This window comes from Lipotes vexillifer, unplaced genomic scaffold (assembly GCF_000442215.2).
Source record: "Lipotes vexillifer unplaced genomic scaffold, Lipotes_vexillifer_v1.1 scaffold1399, whole genome shotgun sequence".
Classification (NCBI taxonomy): domain Eukaryota; kingdom Metazoa; phylum Chordata; class Mammalia; order Artiodactyla; family Lipotidae; genus Lipotes; species Lipotes vexillifer.
Window position 1 is genome coordinate 639680 of NW_006782449.1, and position 24562 is coordinate 664241.

General features: G+C 35.2%; 1 protein-coding gene across 2 annotated transcripts in view; it reads left to right on the forward strand.

Annotated features, from left to right (window-relative positions):
- Window positions 1-24562, forward strand: part of WDR7 (WD repeat domain 7) — a 353302-nt gene that overhangs the window by 166405 nt on the left and 162335 nt on the right. For both annotated transcript variants that reach the window (XM_007455287.1, XM_007455286.1), the window contains one exon: window positions 23001-23222. In XM_007455287.1, coding sequence (XP_007455349.1) covers window positions 23001-23222 — 222 coding nt within the window. The remainder of the gene's footprint in view (window positions 1-23000; window positions 23223-24562) is intronic.

Here is a 24562-nt window from a genome sequence, read left to right on the forward strand (position 1 = left end):
GGCCGCTGAGCCTGCGCGTCCGGAGCCTGGGCTCCGCAACGGGAGAGGCCACAACAGTGAGAGTCCCACGTACCGCAAAAAAAAAAAAAAACAGGACCTTGAAGCAAGAGTTAAATGCCATTTTACTGTCATCCCTTACTCTTCCTTTGGTACATCTTTGAAAAGTAGAGGTTATCAGCAGAGACCACAGCCATTCCAGTATTTTTGCTTATGGCCACATTTCCCCCTTATATAATTCTTTTTATAACCTAGAAGGAGAAAGTTATGTAATATGAGGGAAATGTCTGCCTTTATCCCTTCTGATTACTTCTTTGTTAGCTTTAGGCTAGCACTGAGGATCCTGTAAGTGTGTGTCAAGTATGTCCCTAGGAATGACACAAATTCTATGGGTAATATTGGCCCTATAATACTAAAATCCTCTGTTGGTTCATGACCAAACATTCCAGAGTAATTATGTTCTTTTGAGGCAATATGTACTGCTTCTTGGTTCTTTTATACTGTACTAGAGAGAAATGAAGGTACTAAATAGTGGCCTGTGATTTAGTATTTTCCCTCAGAGCATGGAAGTTTTCGTGGACCAGGAACATACTGGCAGCATGAAACATTACACACATTCAGACACACATAAATACATATGGATTGGAAGCACTAAATCTTATATACATACTCAGACACACATATATACATATAAATATGATCATATGCACATACATACATGTGTGTGTGTGCATGTGCATGCACTGTGGGGTACCCTAGAATGCATTCTGAGGGTGTAAGGGGTAAAAGATGTATAAAGTGACAATCACACAAAGCCTTTTAATGCTACTGTGAGGCTTTGCCCTAAGTGTGGGAGCGTAGAGTACAGGCCAGCCAACACCTGCCATTTCAGGTTGGACTTGAAAGACTGTGTAAAGATTTGTCAGAAGAAAAAGGTAGGAAAGGGGACTTCCCCTCTTAGAGTCTCTCAGGCTCCTTTTTTGTCTCCTAAAGTTGAGTAGGTTTTTCCCAGGGTTCTATGCTCAGTCCTCTTTTCTCTCTCCTTTTCCTTGGTAAGCTCAGTGGGTCCCACAGCATCACTTAACACCTGACCAGGAATAACTTCCAGCTTTCTCTCTCCAGAGCTCATCTCTCTGCACAGCTCTGCAGGCTTTTATTTTCACCTGCTTGCTAGATTTCACCTCGATATCCTTAAGAGACTTTAAACTCAGTTGTGTTTAAAATGAGCTGATATTTATTAATGGCACCCTTCACCCAGATTTGAAACCTTAAAATGATGTTTGACTCTTCACCCCCTTGTGCCTCTTAGCTCCATTAGACACAGATGCACACCACAGTTTTTTATTGTTGTTTCACATCTCTTCCAAGTTCACTGCCACTACCCTAGTGTGTAGCTTTCAGTATCTGTTGTCTCTCATATCTCAGATCTCTTAAATGCCCAGTTGCTGGATTGCTCATCCTAATAATCACCATGTGATTCTAATTTTTTCACTGCCTTTCCATTGCTTTTAGAATATAATTGAATCTCCTTAGCTTGGTATTCAAGACCTGTATTCTAAAACGACTTCACATTCTAGGCTCAGCTCCCATTTATTGCTTTCATGATCTCTATGTGGGACCAAAGCAGACTGGTTCCAGTTTCCTATGTGTGACCAGAGCTCTTCTGGTTGTGTGCTTTATTCATTAATTCAACAAATATTTATTAAGCATCTGTGTGCCAGGCATTGTTTTTAGGCCCTTCATCAACATCCGTGAGCAAAATGACAGAAATCTCAATCCCTATCCTCACTCATCTGACCTTCTAGCAGGGAGAGAAGGTGAGGGAGGGGGCAATAAATATAAGAAATTAATGTATTTTGTAGTACATTAGCAGGTGGTAGGTACCAGGGGAGAAAACAGAGCAGGATAGAGGGTGGGGGAATAAAGAGGGAGGCTGGAGGGGGAGGTGTCTGGGGGCAAGAATGTGATGGTGTTTGAAAATAGGCCTCTAGTTCTGCTATAGTTTCTTGTTCTTTAGTCCCCCCACCCTGCCATTTCTTCTTGTCAAATCCAAATGGATTTGGGGATCTCTCTCCAGTGGCACCTCCTCTGTGAGGCCTGCCCTTATCCCAGCTGAGGTCAACTTCCCTAAGTATCCATGACTTTCTCATTGTTGTTGCCCTTGCTTAGTGACAAGTATAGTTTCTTCTTTGGGTTTCTCAATTATTTGTTAATTTATCTTTGCTTTCCTATTAAGAGCTGAGATCTTTGAAGAAAGGGTTTGTTATACTGACTTTTATGGTTTCTTCAGGGTAGTGGTTAACAGCACTGGCTTTAGAGTCTGCCTGGATTTGCATCCTGGCTCCATCACTTACTAGCAGTGGGACCTGGGCGACTTACTCGAGCTCTGTGCCTCAGCTTCCTGATCTCTGATCTCTCTGTCTCAAGTGGATTGTTTTCTGCCTGATGTTCTATGTCATTCTCTGTTTGTCTTTTACATTATCACACTTTCTAAATTGTGGTTATTTGTGTGTTTGCCTTCCTTCCCTGAATGTAAGCTGCAGGAAGGTAGAGAGCATTGTCTTTGTTCCCTGTTTGTCCCCCTCCCACTTGAAATGAGTAGATGTCTGTATGAGTAATGTGAAGGTGTTTGGAACACCTTGTGTCCTGTATATTTATATAGGATTAGGGTTAGGGTTAGGGAAGATACACAAATATACTAGGAGATGGACAGTGAACATTTAGGACCATTGAATACAAATCCTTTGTTCATACTTCTTAATGATGAAGAAAAATAATATCCCCTTTCCCATGGTTTCTACTTTGTCATAATCTGTTTCCCTTAGAAATCACATAGGCATACTCTCCTTTAGCATCTTTCTGTTTATGGTTTTGGTAGCATCGATTTTTTGTAAAAGAATAACCTGTACATGATTATAAGATATTTTGCGAATCTAAATGCAAAAAAAAAATAGTATTTTATAATAATGGATGAGAGAAGAGAGAAGGAGAAAGGGTTTTAACACTCTTCTATTGAGTTTCAGCCCCTGCACATGTGGTAGTTCCTGGAATGATGGTAGTCAGTACTGATTCCCAAGCGCGTCGCCTCTGCTGACTGGAAATATAGAGTGATGGGTCCAGGCTTCCAAGAATATGTGACTGTCCTTGAGGGAGTACTAAAATTAACCTGTATTCTATCCAAATTCTTATAAACCATTAATACTTTATAACCATTAATCTCCATATTATTTCCCTATGTAAATTAACCCTGAGTGTATGGTTTAATATATTTACTATTGAAGGTCTAACATGTAAAAAGAACTATAGCACATTTCAGCCAAAGCAAAATGGTTCAGTTTTACCATCCCTAAAGTTGATCTATGTTTACATCTGTTTATAACATCTGAGCATCCCCCCACCCCCCATCGACCTAATGCTTCAGTGCTCTCTTCTAATAAAAAAATCAATATACGCATCTAGCACTCATGAGTAACCCTGTAATAATAAACAGAATGCATGCAATTGAAAAAAATAATTTCAGGAAAAAACTGATTAGGATTGTGCTCAGCCACAGTCTTTTTAAAAAATAGATGTTATGCAGTATTAGGAATATAATCTTTTAATTTGATGATACCATTTTCTTGAGAAATCCTCAAAATTAAAATGAAATGTGGTGTTCTTTTCCCTTGCCCAATTAATGATGCAGTTTAATCTAAGGGATTCTAATTAAGTTGTTTTAAACCTTTGACTTAATTCAATTCTATAATTCTATTTCTGGCTCTCTTGTTTTTTTTTTTTACATCTTTATTGGAGTGTAATTGCTTTACAATGGTGTGTTAGTTTCTGCTTTATAACAAAGCGAATCAGTTATACATACACATATGTTCCCATATCTCTTCCCTCTTGCCTCTCCCTCCCTCCCCCCCTCCTTATCCCACCCCTCTAGGTGGTCACAAAGCACCGAGCTGATCTCCCTGTGCTATGTGGCTGGCTCTCTTTTTTGATGAACGTTTATAATGTGAACATTTATAAAGGAGTGTTTATGTTCTGAATGGTCAATTTGATATCAAATAATACATGAAAATATTTCATGATAACAAGTGTATCTTTTAAAACAGGAAATCTTTATTTTCCTAGAAATACAGTTGTTCTATTTTTAAGCTATGTTGTATTGCTAATTTTCCATTTCACAAAATTTTTACATTAAAAAACAAAATATTCTTTAAAGTATGACTGCTTTAGACCTTTGCAAACACATAAACTTTTTATGCAAAATAGGGAATATACAATTCAGATTATTCACTCTTTTACTAATCTTTGATGGTTGCACTTTGATAAATAAATAGATCATCTAGGATTCAATAGGCCAATTGCAGCATATAATAGCTATTCAGAGGCAATTAAACTGCCTTTTTTCATGCCGGTGTGTGAGCTGCCCTTTACAACCTTCAACTTGATTCGTGGTGATTCAAAATTAACTTAAAAGTCTTGTTTGCTGACAGCTTAAAGCTTAATTGACTGAAAGCCAAATAGAGTGTGTTCTGTATTCAGCACTAAGGCTATTGATAAAGCCGTGTGTAAATTGCGCATGGTGAAAGACAGCGATTGGGCCTCCTGTTCTTGTATTAGTCCACAACTTAGCATTGCTGCACAGTCAGAATTGCTCTGTCAAGTCTTTTATCACACCAGGTTAACTCTCTCTGGAGCTCCTCCAGCAGCCGAGCAGTCCACTACTGAGCTTCTGCGATACAGTGGGGCCTGTGATAATTCTGTTACTTATTTGTGGTTTCATTTTTTTTCTTTAATATAGTATTGACCTTTCATTTCTGAACAGGACTGTCAGTAGCGTATTTCAAGAACCTACTGATTTTCTATATTTGTCACTTTGGGAAAGAGCAGGGTGTTTAGGTTTAGGGGTTTTGAAAAATATTTTGAGAAAAACAAGTATCATAATGTTGATGTATCTCTCTTATAAAAATTAAATCTAGCCATTTTGAACATTTGATTAGGCTAAGGAATGCATGCTTAATAGTCTCGAGTATAATGTGACTGTTACCTTACACTAACAATTACACTGTCGGATTCTTTCAATACTTTTACACAAAAAATATATCAGGGATTATAGGTGCCTTATAGAGATGTACATTTCTTATTTTAAAATTGATCCTTAAGAAGTAAATGAGATGGATTATTAATATATACTAGTATATTCTATAAAATTTCATAGTTATACCTTTTTCCAAATAAACCTAAGTAGATCCAGTTGTATAGGAGAAGATAATTTGCATACAAGTATGTATTAACAAAGAATGAAAAATTTAGAAGCAAAGCTAAAACAGTTCTCAGAAGCACTTTACTGTTGTCAGCTATTATGTTTATATATCTTGGAACTCTGTATGCTTTATTTTGTAGATTTTGATCTGGTATTGATTTAATAACTTAGAAATGTAATCTGTTTTGAAGATATTTCATAAGTAGCAATTAAGTTTTAAGTTTGTCTTTTTGGATTAATTCTTTGTACAGTGACATTTAAATATGTTTGTCATGAACTCTCCCTTCTATTTTTTATTTCTTATCCTAATTTTATACAGTCAACTCTTAGATTCAATAAGCAGATTCCCTACCTTTTATGAAATTTTTTTCACTTACCTTATGTTGTCTACATTAGTTAAATATTTGAAATGTGATAAAGCTGAAATTGCCTATTTTATGTCCTTACATTTTAGTGTAGTTGTTTTAGTGTTTAGGACATTCCAATGAAAAATATAAAATAAAATCCAGTTTTGTTAATGATTTTGTTGGAAGTAATGCATATAATAATGAAAATGTCTTTTCATTATTCTGTATATAGATTATACATGATGGCATTGAAAATATATTCTGCATCTTAAACATTTGCTTGCAAAAAGTTCTTTTTAATTTCTGTATCTTTTCTTTTTACTTTAACAGAAGACTTAAAATTGTATATTGCTATCTCTTATTGATATTCTGGTAACCATAGCTATCTAATTTTACTTGCCTTCCAATTGATTTCCAATAAGAACGTAGTCTATTCGTAAAGAATCAGGATAAGTTGCAACTTGGTTTCAAAATGACTATAATTTAAAATAGTGTTACTCCTATATACTTTTCAATAAAATGGTAATCATGCTTCAAAATGTAAAATCCAGGAGAGTACTGGTTTTATTGAAGTTTCACCTATACCCAGTGAGATTTGAAAGTCAAGAATGAATTGCTTTTATTGATCATGTTTTTGTATTAACAGCTAATCTAACATATTTTTAAAGGCATGAATTATTTGAAAACAGCATTTTGTTTATTTTTCATAACATAGTTGTTTAGTATATACAAAACAATTGTATTGTTAGGAAGGGCAAATAAAATCCCTTTTCTTATTTTTACCTTAAAAAAAAAGGGAGGCTAAATTTAATTGTAGAGATAATAAATCAATTTTGTTTTAAAGTAATTAAACAATTGTAATGATGAAAAAGCAAAACTTATTACTTAAAATTTAGTGTAGCGTAAATGTTGATTGGTATAAATAGATGGTATAAATATTGATTCTGCAGTCAGTAAGAGATTAGCAGTGAGAGATTCGTGGTACACATTCTGAAAAGGATGAAAGCACTTCGTCAGGCTTTGCTGACTTTGCCAGCACTGTTTCGTAGATTAAAAAATGAGAACTTACCTGAGGTTCTAAAAGAGTTTACCTGTTTCAAGGAGGGTGAGGTCAAAGTCAAGTCCAGTGGTACAGATTTTATAGATTATACATTTTTAAAAATACTACATTTTCTGGAAAATTGTTATAATTGCAAAACTTTATATTTTTATTAATTTATTGCAAAACTGTTTTTAGGTTTCTTTGACATTCAGGGCTCTTCTAGGAAAGTGTGACTAATTTATATTCACAATATTGATGCTAACTTTGGATATTCTCCCTTTCTCTTTTTATCTGCATATTATACCTTTACATAAGTTGATGTTTTAGTTTTACTTTTTTTTTTTTTTTTGCATTTTTCCAAAGTTTCTCTTTCTATTAAGCTAAAAGAATATTTTTGTTTAGTTATCTAAATACTCGGAAGATATCAAATGTCATCCAGTTAAATAAAAAATGTTCATATAATATCATGACTCTCATTTAGGTTGAAATCTGTATAAAAATTGAAAGTGATAAGTTGTAAAACTGTAGATGAGATCATAAGTATCTGGCCATATATATATATATATTTTATTTTTATTTTTTTTTTTTTTTTTTTTTTTCTTTTTTTTCGGTGCGCGGGCCTCTCACCGTTGTGACCTGGCACGTTGCGGAGCACAGGCTCCGGACGCGCAGGCTCGGCGGCCACAGCCCATGGGCCCAGCCGCTCTGCGGCATGTGGGATCCTCCCGGACTGGGGCACGAACCCGCGCTCCCTGCACCGGCAGGCGGACTCCCAACCACTGCGCCACCAGGGAAGCCCTGGCCATATATTTTTATTTGAGCTTTTAAAAAAGGAGAATGAATTAATGTCTTTCAGAAATGACATTTTCATTAATATTAGCTTGAAATTGAGAGGACTAGTTTAATAGCGTACAAGAAATAACTTGTATAAGTACAGAGAAAATTACCTTGACCATCAGATTTATGCTAAAGTCCAGTAACATTACTAAATAATATCATTCTATATTATTTACTCAGTCTTTCAGGTAATAGAAAGAAGATAAATATATCCTAATTTTATCTCTACCTCATGATATCTAAAATAATGCAGGGCCCATTATAGTTGATACTCAGCAACTGAGATAATCATATATTGAAAGAGATAGGAATAGCACCGATAAAAGAAGCATTATTTTAAAATACGTTCAGGATCAAAGCCAAGATTACTTCCTGATGAATTCTCTGTTGTGATTAACTTAATTTTATTTGGCTTATATGTGATGGTGAATTATATATGATGCTGAATGCTAGGAAAGACATCAGATTTTATTTGGATAGATCAGACAGGAAAGCATTGATAGTAACTCTGTGGGTTATGCCATGTTATCCAAAAGAGGCTGATCACTATATTGATGTCCTTTTTACTAATCATTTGAGTAAATCGCCCTCTAATCTAATGGTAAATATGTATTAATATTTGGGAGTATTTTTAGATAAGACAATGCATGGTTAAACAGAGTGGTTGAGACATCCCTGAGTGCTAATGAGTACTTACTTGGTAGTCTATACTAATGCTTTAGTGGATGCTGAACAAGTTTAGATGTTAAGCTTTTTAGGAAGAGTGAATGATGGCTAATGATTATTTAATGACAGATCTCTGGACTGAAAGGCATTTAGCACTCAAAGTATACTGCAAAGCCTATTTCTCAAAGCTTCAGACAGGTTTATTTGGTCTCACCTTGAATAGAACAGTGCTGTATTGATTTCATTGGTGTGGATATAAACACACTATCGGCTTAGAATAGCACTAGTATGCAGTAGAAAATGATTGTCTTAACCCTTATGGAGACCCTAAGCTATTCTCTGATATTACGACACGAACTTTGGAAATGATCACGAACTTTTTTGCAATATTTGGCGTTTAGTTTGTGAGTTTGGAAAATATTTGTGCGTGTGAGCTTATAGTAGACATTAACTGACATGGAGGCTTATGTAGAGGTAACTAAAACTTAAAGTTATATTTTTAATTAGTGTTTTCCCCCATATACTGAGCATAAACATTATTACTATTCAGAAACCAAATATTAAAATTATCTGCTATTCAACAGGGTAACAGTTGCTTAGTTACTTTGTATTTTTTCAGTATGCTTCAATATGCCATATATATATATATATATATTCCATATAAAATCCAATTTAATGTAGTTGCTTCATATGCTTAATAGAATAGCTTCCCCCAAATTTTTACATTTGTTATAGACAGCCCCAGTAGAAAATAAATATAACATTATTAGATACTATAGACTAAAACTTATTTTGACTTTTTTTCTAATTATAAATATTGTTTTCTTGTTAATTTTTTAAGAAATGTTTTGAATTATGCAGTATTTGAAGATACCTAATATAGATTTATCTTGGAGCAGGTGTCAAATATTAACTAGTTTCTATGCAACAAAACACTAACTTAACAGTCTTTGAAGATTCTAGAGCTCGAGCTGGAATGATGTTGCCATGAGTGCCCACTCTCTTTGTGCCCTTCACCTTGTCACTTGAACAATTAACCTACTTGACCTTCCTTATCTATAAAATATGGGTAAGTTCGGTTTGAAGAGCTCTGTGATCCCCTTTTCCTCTAAAATTCTGAAATTTCCCACTAACAGTCATCTAATCTTGGACCTAGGAGATGTTTTACACATGTTACTTCTGGGTGTTTTCCTTTCCTCTTAAATTCTTAATGGTTTATCTGTTTTTGTAAAAGAATTTGGAAAGTGATTGTAGTAGCATATAATTATGTCATTATAACAATATTTTGTAGAAATCAAAAACATTGTATAAAATATTAGAAAAATTATTCAATTTTTCTTTTGCTGATAGGAGAAACAATTTTATTTGAGAAAAATTGTAAGCCTAAAAACATCAATATACATGTATTTTCTAGGTTTTTACATATGGAAGTATCTGTCTTAATAAAAGGTGAATTAAGATAAGAGAAGATTATAAAGCTATCTCTTCACAACTCCTGAGTAACCTAATGATTTGAGCAAGTCGGGCAGAATTTTGAGGAAATGATTATGTATTGTCATGAAACAGGAGCAGATTTTTTTTTTTTTTTTTCTTGCGTTATGCGGGCCTCTCACTGTTGTGGCCTCTCCCATTTGCGGAGCACAGGCTCCGGACGCGCAGGCTCAGCGGCCATGGCTCACGGGCCCAGCCGCTCCGCGGCACGTGGGATCCTCCCGAAACGGGGCACGAACCCGCGTCTCCTGCATCGGCAGGCGGACTCTCAAGCACTGCGCCACCAGGGAAGCCCAGGAGCAGATTTTTTTAAAAAACAGTCTTTTAAAATAGCATGACATCTTAAAAACCTGAGTATCTGATCACATAGATGCATAGGTAAACATTAAATTTTGCTCTCAGTGTTCAGTTAAGGAGTGGTAGCTTTTCCCAATCCATAGTTGTAACTAATCAATGACTTCCATATCCGGGGTGCCTAGGTGTATATGCTTAGCTCTTTTCAGTTAAATGTTGGAAGGATTTTGTAAAAATTCAAGGCTCAAAGGCTGTTTTAGTTTGATATGTACAAGATAGGTAACTCAGATCCAAATTACAAGTAGAATTAACTAGTTAATAGGAAATCACATAAAACAGTTACATGCTTATTTGAGAAGGTACATAATAAAAGAAATCATGTAAACAGAAAAAAGGTCTGTGACCAAAGCATTTGCCAAATAACAACTAGAGTCAATTTGATAGACTAGTTATCCCCATCACAAAATGAGGAAATGTAAAATAATTTTTAAATTATCTATAATAATTTAAAAGGCACATAATTCATATGTAGCTTAAAAAATGATGAAAGCATAAAAGTGTAAAGAGATCAGAAATGAAAGTCCTCTGTAGCTATCTAAGCAATTCAGGTTTTCTTTTTCTTCAAGGCTCTCTGAAGCTACATAGAAATCTCCTTGAAAAAAATGGACTAATATGTCATTTATACACATCTGTATTCCTTTGGCTATAGATGGTCTACTTTTTCTGTAGGTTTGGGCTAACAATGAGTATACTCTTAACAGTTTGAGGCTGTGGCTTATTTTGTCAATGGCTTTTAGACTGTTAGCACAAATGCTTAGTTAACTTGTGCTTATTTGCTTTTTTCTTTTTCAAAGCTTTGCTTTTTTGATCATTTATTAATATGATTAGTAAATTAAAAGTCGAAGATGTCTTTGACCTTTTTATTTCTCCTTTAAATTTCTTATCTCTTTCTCTTCTTATTTTATTTCTCCTTTAAATTTAAAAATACTTTTCCTTTAAATTTAAGGATTTAAGGTGTAACAGTTTATTTCTCCGTGTGCTGTAATACACAGGTATAAAATCTTCATAGAGTGTATTCTAAGAGCCCACCAAATGTTAAGTCTCATGTGTTCCATTTGATCTTTTAAAGAAACACATCATCGTGTCTATTTCAGTATTGTAAGTAAATCTCATTGCAGAAATTGCCTTTTTCTGAACATTAACTGTATGAAAAAAATTGAGAATTATTCGCTATGTTTTCAGATTTATATAATTTTACAAGCCACTAACCACTATTTCTGAAATATTTATTTCCTCATGAAAAAGCTAATAATGGTCTTCTTAATGTTAAAATTCGTGGTTTTTAAAACTTGACCTGTATCTCGGATTCACCCTTGAAAGGTAAAGTGAACCAAGAATTGAACATTATTCTTGATAATTATTAGCTACAAGATTCTTGATTACACAGATGCCTTAGATGGATATTTGGAATTTTTAAAATCTAGTTTTCTTCCAAACTGAGAATGTTCGCACTAAAAGGAAAAGGAAAAGGAAAAAATTGGATTTTTTTGATGGTCAGGTAGAGAATAAGGAGAAAAATAAGATAATGCAGATCGTGGAAAATGGGTGTAGAACTTGTCTGTGTTAAGAATAAGAAATTGTTACAAGAATTGCTCTAAAAACATACAAGTTGCTCTTAAAGCTTAAGGTTTCTAATTTTCAAAATAATTGACATACCCCTAAGGCAGTGATAATATTAAATTCCCTTTGCAAAAGAGCATCATTTTGGAGTGTTCATTTCTTCTGCTTTTATCTGATTTTGTAGAAAATAGATGTGAGGTATTTTCTGAAATGCACACACACACACACACACACACACACACACACACACACACACACTACACCTATGTGCGAGAGGCATTATTTTAAAATGGCTTAATCAGCAGCCGTAGAAAGATGTATGCATTTGCAGAACCTATTATGGTCCAGCAGGGGGCCATCGAGCATGCATACAAATTAATAGCATGTTTGTTTATTTCAGTTTTCAAGTCGGGGGGTGGGGCGGTGGGGCGGTGGCGTGTGGATAGAGCAGCAGCACCAAAAACAGCAAAAGCCTCATACGTTTGGGGAGCAGCTTCCATGTGCCCCGTCAGTAGGTGTGAGGAAAGCACTGGCAGATATGTCACAAAGCAACTAAAAATTATTTTTAATGCAGTGGAGGGAACGCTTATGCTGACGGCGGAGTGAGAGTATTCTACACAACACATACTAGCTTTGGTAATAATATGAGAGTTTAGAAATAAATGTTGAAGTTCCCCATGATTGTCATTTTTAATCAGTACATCTGTTTTTCCCAAGGAGGTAGAGAGGAAGATTCAAAAATTTCCATGTTTTATTTTATTTTATTGACATCAGAAACACAGGTAGAAATTTACATGTTGGCCATATAACCGTCTGCCATTTTATTGTTTTTCCATATTATCAAAATTTATTTGCCACATTTTGTAAAAAGTGGAAGATTTTTCAGTGTTCTAAGTTGTGTCAACAAAAGTGAAAATAATATAATATTCATATAAAAGCACGTGGCTTAAGAAAAGGAACTGAATTACGTAAGTTTTCAATGGCATAGACTCAGATTCTTTTTGTGAGCTTATGAAACCTGCATTCACCACCAAAGAGAGTGACATCTATGAGTTCTTTTTCACATGCTGATTGTCACCAATCTATGTCTTTTTATGTTTCCATTTAACAAATTCATCTTTGAAGTATTCAACTGAAAACTGTGGTATATTGGAAACTTAAACCTAATTAGTGGAATACTATACCATTTTAAGACCAAATTCTCTTAAAAATAAATTAGTAGCAAAAGATTTTTCCTTATTTTAAATATTGTGTTTTTTTAAATACATTTATTTATTTTTATTTATTTTTTTGGCTGCGTTGGGTCTTCGTGGCTGTGAGTGGGCTTTCTCAAGTTGCGGTGAGCGAGGGGCTACTCTTTGCTGCAGTGCATGGGCTTCTCATCGCGGTGGCTTCTCTTGTTGCGGAGCACGGGCTCTAGGTGCGCGGGCTTCAGTAGTTGTGGCACAGGGGCTCAGTAGTTGTGGCTCACGGGCTCTAGAGAACAGGCTCAGTAGTTGTGGTGTGCAGGCTTAGTTGCTCCGTGGCATGTGGGACCTTCCTGGGCCAGGGCTCGAACCCATGTCCCCTGCACTGGCAGGAGGATTCCTAACCACTGCGCCACCAGGGAAGTCCTTAACTATTGTTAATAAAGCTTATTTGGAAGATTACAATTACATATGGAGTAAAATTTGACATTTTTATGGCATTGTACTTTATCCAGTCTTAAGCAACCCTAAGAGTAGCAGCCAGTAGGTACGGGGAATGCTCTGGCTAAACATGTGGAAACAATTTATTTACAACTGTGAAAATGCCACCGAGGGCCAACATTTTTCTCATTATGATTTAAAACATAGATTAAAACATAGATTTTAAAATTTCAAAAATACGCTTCTAGCTCAGGGTATCAAGACACTAAAGCTAAGAATGTTGTATACTTAATGTGTGTGCATATAATTATGGACACCAATGTGTATATGTATTTGTAAAATTAACGTTTTTGATTAGCACAGTATAATTATTTAAAAGGCATATCTTAAAAATAAATTAATATTCCATTAGGCAACTAGGTATATTAATTTATATAGTAGTCAGTCAGAAGTAAGTAGAAATGATTTTTATTAAAGTACATCTAAGAAACAATTAGAACTCAACTCACACTTGAAGATCTAGTTTCTTTTAGGTACTTCTATTGTTTAAGTTCTGAAATGTATTAAAATATATTTTCATTTGACATATTTCACTGTCCTGTACTATTTAAACTCATCTTTACCTAATATACAATTTTATATATGTTTTTCCTAATAGCTGCTGATAATACCCCATCACATTTAAAATGTCAATGGGGCTGAGAAAAGAGAAACAGATAAAAATGAAAATTTGGAAGAGTATTTTAACTGGTCTGAAAAAAGAAAGAAATTTTTTGTACTTTTATTGGCTAATATTTGTAGAGCTTCGCACTGTAAACAGTAAATCATGTGTCTTAATTCTGAAAGTTCCCTTGTCTTTAAGATTGCCTGTGTTAACAAAGTTCACTTTGCTAAATTTACTTTTGTTCTTTAATAATTAATCATAACCTAATATTGGCAGATACACTTTACTGCACATAAAAGAGTTGTAAAGAACTACAGTAGAAACTATTTTCTAGTTTAATCCAAATTATTATTTTAAGTAGTCTTTACATGCTGCCCTTTGAATAGTTTTCTGCTCTGAGATCTTGCAACTTACTTTTTCCCAGTCATTCCTATAAAGTCTTACAAAGCCAGTTATTTAATAATATATTAACACATATACCTATTAACTACGAATTGTATTTTTTGCTTTGCTAGGCAGCTCATAGTAAAAGCAATTTATTTTTCATTGATACAGTTCCAAAACATATTGTTAAATTATGAAAGTGAAGAAAAAACATTTAAAATTGTACTTTCATTTTACTATAGTAAATAGACATTTCTGAATTTTAAGAGTGATGTTTTAGAGTATATTGAAATTTATATCAAATGCAGGAAATATTTGTATCATTATGAGTGTCTCTTGGACTCTATTATTGCCAGGAATTTCTAGCATAAAATTGGTGTGCTAAAATTAATCTGGATGTAATGTTTTGGTTTAAAAAACCCTAATGATATGCTTGTAATACAGTTTTAAATATAGTTATAATCTCAAAGTGAATTGTGATGGAATTTAACTACATCATTTCATTAATTTTTACTAGAATTACAGACATTGTAACATAGATAAGTCAGCTATAAAAAGCATTCTGATACTGAGTCCTAAACAAAGAATCAAATTTTTGACGACAATATTTCCAGGTCAAATCACCCAATTCTTAAAGTATATTCTCAGAGTAGTAATTGGTGGTATATTCTTCTTTAAGGTTTTAATACCTAATACAATAACAGAGCTCCATCAATATATGGCAAATAGCAGATATAAAGTATCTGCTGGTAGGCCATCTCTCATGAAACCGCCCTTAGCCTTAATTCAAATCCATTGATTCCTATTCCAGTTAAAACTGAAGAACTTAATATGTCTTTTAATCCTTTTATTGTAAGCTAGGATAAAATTAATTTTACCCTGGAACTGCACAAAGCCAATTAACATGATCTTTAGAGTTATTTAGTAAAGTGCTTCAAACTGTTAAATTTATCTTGACCTCTTGGTTGCACTCTCTGACTGCTTTTTAAATGAAGTAATCAATATCTCGCAGCCCTTTAAATAGCTTAAACTTCTCAAACATTTTACCTGTGTTCTAGTTAAGCTGTAAGTAAAGGATTTACTCCTACTCCTGGAAAGCTAGGGTCATTTATGCTAAATCTAAAGACAATTATGTACTTTTGAGGAACACTGTGTGAATTAAATGGTTGTTTTAATAAAATCAAAGGCTCATATTTTGTTTAAAGTAACCCAATAATGAGGAAACATTATTTTCACACAGAACATGTATTCTGTCTGCAACTTCAAATTTAGAACATTTATGTCCTTTCCCATTGCATGTAGCTTCTGTTTTCCACACAGGGCTAGTTGAAGGTATTAATTTTCTTACTGTGATAGGGTGATCAACCGTCCTGTCAAGAAAATGGATCTCTGTGTCACCCTTTAGCATGATTAAATGGAGGCATGTCTCTGTGAAAAAACACCAAATTTTCATGAGACAAATGAAACTGTAGAAAGATCTACTTTTGCAGAATTATCTTATTTTTAATATCTCAGAACCTCCTATTTGTTGTCAGTTTATTTGTAGGAAAACATTGCAGCTAATTGTGTATATCTTGTATTATTTAGGAGAAAACACAGGCGAAGCCAATAATTTTAAATGTTTCCAAATTTGAAAAAAATAAAGAATCAGAAATTGCTGTGTTGTTGTTAGAATAGTAGCAGGGATGGGCATCTGTCACCTTATACATTTACTAATCAGTCAGTGTCTCTTTTAGGGAATCCTTTTCTTGTTCTTACTTCTTTCCATGTTAACAAAGAGCTATCATCTTTTCAGACCTGAGCACTGATAAAAATTACATACCATAGAATTTCAGCATCAGTAGTGTTCATAGCCAGTTAGACAGTGTTCTTATGAGCTTGTGCACATGCCAAACTTTAAGTTACACCAAGTGATGTACTTGACAGCTAATTAAGATTTCATATTTTGGCCACTTAGCAGAGGGTACCTGTTATGATTCTTTCTATTAGCTTAAGAATAAAATTTACAAACGGCAGTTTTAAAGAACATTATTAAAACTTCCCTAAAGTCTTAATTCCTTCCCAGGAAGTGGGAGTTAGGACAAGATTGAGGTAACTAAACAAAAGGAACATAGAGAAGGTGGGGGACCAGGGTGGAGGTGGAGCTCTCCAAATGCCCCTGTTGTTTAATTTCCTACTGGAAGCAGCCCATGTGTGCTCCGTGCCCGCTCCGCCTTCGAGCATGGCTGTTGCAGAGGCTGACCGGCTGGGGTCAATGCCTTGCCTATTGATCAGTATCCCTGCAGTCCCTTGCTCCAGCAGCTGCTTCATTGGCTTCTTTCAGGGCCTGCTTCAGTACATTAGAATAGAAATCCATAACCAGAGCTGTGCTCATCCAAGCAGGGGAAGAAACTAAATTAAATGGTATAAAACAATCTTGGATCAGGAGTTTGTGCCAATTCATCTTGATCTAAGATGTCACACCGGGCTCTCTGTCTGAGCACCTGGGCTAGAGGAGGCCATAGTGAAAATAGATGGAGCTGCGATCATTCATTTGTCAGCTAAGGAGCAAGGCAGCGGTTAGCAATTCCCCTCTGCAGAGGTCAGCTGACAGAACAATCAGTGCAACTGCAGAATAGAGCTTTCCTTTGAACTATTGTTATGGAGCATGCTCTTGCTGAGACAAGGGGGGAGGGGAGCTTGGTTGGCTTCCTGTTTCAAGAAGACTATGTAAAGAATAAAATATGTACTACATGAATCTAGATGTAGTCGCCCAGAGCTCTTACTCCTTGTGTCTGTCCCTGTACAGAAATAAAGTTGGTTTTAAATGCATGTGCTGAGGTATAGATTATCAAACTGTTAAATATCACTTTGTCTAGAATTAGGGTCTATTTTCATCCTTCTGAACACAGAGGAAGTGATTATTGATTTTTCTTCCTTTTTAGTATGGTTAAGCTTTTAGGGTGTTTTCCCCCTTTGGTTACTATAAACTATCACAGATCAGTGTCATACTTTGAATCTGTACTCATGTGTACATGCTAATACTTTGACTAACATTTCCTCTTTGTCTTTAAAAAGTTAGAAAAAATATCCGTGAAGAGACAGAAATGCATACTATGGTATCAGATTGGAAGATATATCTTATGTAACTGAAATATTCTTAAACATTTTAATTGAGGCTTTTTACAAGAAATGTTAATTCATGAAATATGACTTACCGTGACTTTGGAAGTTATAAAATAATTTTATAACATTGGGGGAACATTATTATAAAGTAGTCTGCATGTGATTTGAAATACAACAAAATAAAGCAAATTAGGAAAATAATAGCTAAAATTTTACATGAAAGAATTAGAATATTTTTAAAGGTGGATCTATTTTCTGTTGTCTCATTTCAGATTTTGTCTTTCTGTACATGCTTTAAAACTAATGGCAATTTTCCTAAACTAACTTTTTTTTTAAACAATAAAATGTGACATGCAGAAGCTAAGAAACTATATCAACAACAAGAGCAAATCTTTTTTGTTCTCAGTCGCACCAAAATTTTCTTGGAATCCAAATAAACAGTAACTACTCTTTGATGTTACCACCTTAGCTTCCTAGATAAGTACTCTCCCATTTTTCCTTAAGTGCTTTAATGCCACTTTTTAACTCAATGATTCCTTTCCAACTCTTAACATCTTTGTAATATCTTTCCATTTTCATTTCTTAGATTCAGCTGGGTCTTCTTGCCAACATCCTATTCTGTCTCTCAGCACAGCTAAATAAATGGAATTTAAGTATACTAAGAAGCCTTGTGCTCTAGGTTTTTGTTTTGTTTTTTTAATTTGGCTTCTGGAAGGTCCAGACCTACCTCTCTTGCAAGGGTTTTAAAAATTTTGTTTTACTTTTATTTTAGTTAATTAGGATCTTTTAAAGGATTCAGAGTGTGACACCAAATATCTTTCTGTAGTGTTTCCTATTAACTACCCAGACCTCACCAGGATCTGGAAGCCATCCACTTCTCTGCATCTCCTATTTAACATCCAACACCAAACCGACCTGAGTCTCTCACTTTCATTTCTACAATACCCTGTTTATTGCTCGTCTCATTTTCAGCATTCTTCATACACGCTCAGAGTGTTTTTCTAAAACCCTAAATTCCATTGTTCAAAGGGTTGAACAATGCGAATATGACCAGTAGAGTCATCTATGATTTGCCCCTTTCCTGACTGTCGCCTCACGTTCTACCATTCCCTTCTTGCTCGTAGCATTCCAGCCCCGTGGCCTACTCTTGCAATAGAAATCAACAAATTCTTTATGCTTTAGGTTCTTACTCGTACTGTTCTCTTAGACCATAAAGTTCTCATTGATTTTTCACCTTTACATTTCTAATTCCTGTTTAGTTGCCTCTAAATTCAATGAGGACAGGAACTTTGCTTTTCTTATCCCTATTAATTCATCTTAATTCATCCCATATCAATTCATTAGTTCATATTTGCATAATGCCATGCATACACTCGATCTTTGGTCCTCATATGCTGAATGACTGAGTAGCTGATGGAATGAATCGTGAATCTGCCACCACTGGTGCTCACTGTTTTCCACTTGACCATTGCATGAGCCTTGTTTTGCTTCTACTTGACATCAGTCTTGCTTTACCTCACAGTCCCCATCCCATACTACTGCTATCATGAGCTTTCTGACAATAAATCTCAAGTAACCAGCTTATACAGAATTGTTCAGTGGCTTTCCATTAGCCTAAAGTTAAAAAGTCTTCAGCTTGCTGTACAAAGGCCTCTTGTTTTAGCACCCGTTTAGCTTCCCCTTTTGTCATTCCCTGCCTTACTTGCAGTAGTATAGAATGACAAAAGGAAAAAAAAAAAAAAAAAAAAGAAGAGACAAAATAAAACATCTGAAAGTATTCCGAGGACCCTGCTGCTAATTTCCTGGTTGGCATACTGGTCTGAGGACCCTTCACTGTATTGATTTAATTAATGTATAGAACAGTGGATTGAAAGAAGCCAGAAAAGCTGGATGGGTTAATATTAGAAAGAGCAGAAAGCTGACCTCCAATCAACACAGCTTCAGAAGTTCACGTTTCAAATCCCTCTGTACCAAATGTATAGCTACGATGGATTAAATATACAAATAGAAAACCAACAAGGCATAACTAGGCTCAAGAAAGATAGATATCGTTGTGGACAAGTAATGGAATAGAAATGCAGTGATCTAGACTAAAACCAATAGTTGCTTTCCAGAAGCAGGCTTTGGCTCCTGTGAACAAAGAGGACTTAAAATATGCAATGAATAGAGCGTAAGGCCAGGAGCTAGTTTATGGCTTCCTCGGTTCTTGGAAGGACATGGAAAGAATATGAATGCATTGCTATTCAGTTAAAATTGAGGTTGTATTATTAAAGGAGTAGAGGAAAATGGATGCTCACTATGTGACTTGTACTGTTAACCATAATAGAAAATAATGAAAAGAAGTGAGCTGTGTTCAGTCTGGGAACCTAGAAATAAAGCAAAGAGAAAGAGAGAACAGATAGAAAACCTAAAGGAAGTGGGAGAAATAATAAAAATAACAGCAGAAATTAGTGAAATAGAAAGCTGAAACAGTAAGATCAAAACCACAGTATTGGGCTTCCCTGGTGGCGCAGTGGTTGGGAGTCCGCCTGCCGATGCAGGGGACACGGGTTCGTGCGCCGGTCCGGGAAGATCCCACATGCCGCTGAGCGGCTGGGCCTGTGAGCCGTGGCCGCTGAGCCTGCGAGCCGTGGCCGCTGAGCCTGCGCGTCCGGAGCCTGTGCTCCGCGACGGGAGAGGCCGCGGCGGTGAGACGCCTGCGTACCGCCAAAGAAAACAAAAAACACAGTATTTTTGGAAATCTGATAAAATATATATTTCTAGAAAAACTGATTAAGAAAGGCATGAAAAATAATATTAGAGAAGACACAAGGAAATAATACTTAAAAGGATTCATAGCAACTGATACAACTGAGATTTTTAAATCATAGAGAACACTCTAAATAACTTCAGACCAATACATTTAAAAAATTAGATGAAATGGGTAATTCTAAAACTATAAGCTCTCCAAAATGATTCAAGAAGAAACAGAAAATCAAACCAAATAACTAAGTATTACAGAAAATGAATTCATAATAAAAAATATTCCTTCTTCCACCCTTGCACCTTCCCTGCCCCTGCATCCCCTACTCCCTGACTTGAGAAGGGGAGCATCCTGAGACACAGACCCTGGTCATTTTAGAGGAGAATTGTCATCTAACGTCAAGAATCCTTTAACTGTTTTCAAAGAATTGGGGAGTAAAAGTTGACCCAGTTTTGGAGGCTTGTATTTTATTGCTACCAAGACCCAACAAGAATAGTACATGAAAAGAAAATCATAGTTCAATCTTGCCTATGGACATAAACTCAAAAAACTCTATTAGCAAATTTAGTTCAGAGTCTTGTCTATTGGCCTATTTACCTACCTACCTACCTACCTACCTACCTACCTACCTACCCATCTATCTATTGATCTCCATTCATCCATGTACTCTGAGTTTACCCCTGGAATGCAAGCATAGTTCAAGGCCAGAAAATATGCATTTCAAGTAACATTGATATGATTATATAATAGATAGATAGATAAAAAGTATTTGATAAGGTCAGGATCATGGTGACCTCTAGGGCAAGAGGGAGGCATAGTAAAGTCAAGACACAATCCATGGTAGGCTTTAGTTATATCCACATTAATTAATTACTTTAAAAAATCTGCAGCACCTATGGAAAACATTAAGATTTTATAAAGTTACTTGTATACATGTATATTTCATTATATTCTTTATATATTCTCAATGTAATTCTTTTGATGTTTGTGATATCGTATAATAAATGTCAAACAAAAAAATAACAGGTAGACCACTTACAGAAACAAGTAGAGCTAGAAAAGGGTAGGACTGAGCAAAAGACCAAATCTTGGGAGCAGTTGGGAGAATGAATGAGGCGTAGTTACCTTAGAGAAAGGCTGGGAAAGTAAATTTTAAGAAGTAGAGTGTTATGTGTTAATAATGTAATTCCCCCATTACCTAGTTACTGATACTTATAAAGATTTCGAATTGTTCTCCATTATGTTTTGGGTGTCATGCTGGCATTTCTTCTGCATATGAAATTATACTGAGCTTTGCCCAGGTTGTGAGTACTTCTTCAAACGGCGGGTTGGGCTTCTGCATTCTGGTCCATCTGGACAAAATATTCATCCTTTGCCTTCATCTTCTTGTCCATCTCTCTTATTTCCTGGGAAACCTCCACTTATCTTTTGAGTTTTAAATTCAGCATTTCCTCCTTTGTGGACAGGCGCTCCTTTTGTATGTAGTAGTGAGCTTCTTGAGAACCTGGACTACTTATTTTCCTGTTTGCAATTCCCTGGCCCAAAGTAGGTGCTCGATAAATATTTGTAAAGTTAGTGGGCAAATTAATAAATGAGTTAGCAATTTTTTCTTAAAAACAGCTTTATTTAGATATGATTTATATTCCATAAAATTCATCCTTTAAAATGTAGAATCCAGCGATTCTTAGTATATTTGGAGTTGTGCAGATATCATAATCTAATATTATAAGTTTTTCATCTCAAAAACCTAGTACTCATTAGCCATCATTAACCATTTCACCTCAGTCCCAGTCTACTTTCTGTCTATATAGATTTGCCTATTCTGGACATTTCACGTAAATGGAATTATACAACAACACGTGGTCCTTTGTGACTGGCTTTTTTCCCTTAGCATAGTGTTTTCAAGATCATCCACATTGCAGCATGTATTTATGCTTCATTCCTTTTTATTGCTGAATAATATTTTATTGGATGGGTGTAGCACATTTTGTTTAGACGTTTATCAGCTGATGGACTTTTGAGTTGTTTCTACTTTTTGGCTCTTATGAATAATGCTGCTGTGGACATTCATGTACAAGTCTGTATGTGTACGTTTGTTTTCACTCCTCTTGGGTAGATACCTAGGAGTGGGATTGCTGGGCCATATGTTATAACTCTAACTGCCAAACTATTTTCCAAAGTATTAATAGTTGTATCATTGTACATTGCCACCAGCAATGCATGAGAGTTTCATTTTCCATACAGACTCAATAATACATGTCATGGTCTGTCCTTTTAATTGCAGCCATTCTAGTAGATATGAAGTGGTATCTCACTGTGGTTTTGATTTCCATTTTTCTAATGACCAGTGATGTTGAACAGATTTAATATGCATATTGGCCATTCATATATCTTTGGAGAAATACCTATTTAAATTGGTTGCTCATTTTAAAAGTTGGATTTTCTTAATATTGAGTTGTAAGAAGAGGTCCTTAAGTATTCTGGGTACAATCCCTTATTAGATATATAATTTGCAATATTTTCTCTCAGTCTCTATGTTCTTCTTACTTTCCTGATTATGTCATTTGAAGCACAAAAGTTTTTAATACTGAAGTTCAATTTAAAAAAATTTTTAAATTACTCATGCTTTTGCTATAATATCTAAGAAATCATTGTGTAACCCAAGATCATGAAAAAATATACATCTATTTTTTTTTTCTGCAAGTTATTTAGTTTTAGCTCTTATATTTAGGACTGTAATCCATTTTGAGTTGATTTTCTTACATGGTGAGAGGTAGAAATCCAATTTCATTCTTTTGCACATGGAAAACCAGTTGTTCCTGTGCCATTTGTTGAAAAGCCTGTTCATTCCTGAGTGACCAATCTGGAATGTGTTTCTTATCATATGTATTGATAGTCTTTTAATTTCTATTCTTATGTTTTGGTTTTCAGGTTGCTTATCAAGTGTCCCACAAATGAAAAAAATGTCCACATCTTATGAGGAAAGACGAAAGCAAGCTACTGCTATTGTTTTACTAGGAGTAATAGGAGCTGAATTTGGTGCGGAAATTGAACCTCCTAAACTGCTGACCAGACCTCGAAGCTCTAGTCAAATTCCTGAGGGATTTGGTTTGACTAGTGGTGGATCCAACTACTCACTGGCCAGACATACTTGTAAGTTAAAAATTCCGAATGCCAATCTATTGCTTCTCAGTACATATTACCTGTTAGCAAAATCTCAGAATATTGAACATATCCTGAATTTTAGCTCAGATAGAATGCTTAAATGAAATTGGAAAGCAGCACAATCTATTTGGCACATTACCCTGTAGTTATAGTTCTGGGACTTCTTTTTAAAAGTTAAAACATGGTCTTTTAAATGCTTTTCTTAAAATATCACATTTCTGAGCTTTGTGTTTCCACATTTTGGTCAAGACTTTAGCCAAAACTTCTAACTTCTAAAATAATTTCTGAAAAACTATGCATCTTGTCCTGAATGTGATTTGAAAAGTCAGGGGTGGAAAACCAATTTTTTATTTTTTAAAAAGTGTGTGTGTGTGTGTGTGTGTGTGTGTGTGTGTGTGTGTGTGTAAATATATATGTATGTATTTTAAAGAATGTGAATGAGGAACTACGAATTACTTCTGTAATTTAAAAAGTATTCCAATAAAATTATTCCAATAATGACTAAAAAATTACATTCAGAGCTCAAAGGGTTTGTGTCATATTGCTACTTTTGGTTCTGTGGTTGGTGTGTTAATAATAGGTAAGGGTATTTTATAATGAGGTCTTTTGGTCCTTTAGTGTCAGAACTCCCTTAGGTAAGGACAGAATGTACCTACCATGTTGCAGAATCATTTCTAACAAATGTGCCATCTTACTTAACTACCAAATATAATCCTACCGATTATATCAAGATATTCTTTGTAGCATAAATTGCAATGTGTTCTTTTGGGGTTTTGGCTTTTAAGCAAGGGGAAAAGATATAGGCTACTTTGTTAGTTATGACAGCAGAGAAGTTCACTAGATCGTTGTCACATACTTTTGCGGAGAAACCAGGGAGCCATATTGGTGGCTTTATTATTAAAGCCCTCCTACAGACTTAGCGGCCTGCTTGTCCTCCCTCCCCACCAGACCCCCACCCCTTTTTAGATTCTTAATCCAACAAATACGTATTAGTGGTTGGTAATCTCTTGATCTCTGTTTGACATTGAGAATCAGGGAGTAATAATAGGAATACCACCAACAACAATAATAAAGCAACCACATAATTCTTTTGAGCATGATTTTAAGCTCTTTACGTGCACTAACTCACTTAATCCTCACAATAACCCTATCAAGTGGGTTGTTCCTTAATTATCTCCCTTTTACACATAAGGCTAATTGAGCACAGAGAGGTTTCGTTAACCTGGCTGAGATCCTTCCTCCAGGAAATGGCAGTTTTTGTCTTAACACAGGCTGTTGGTTCTAGAGCTCATGCTTTTGACCATTGTGTAAACTGCTACTGCTCAATG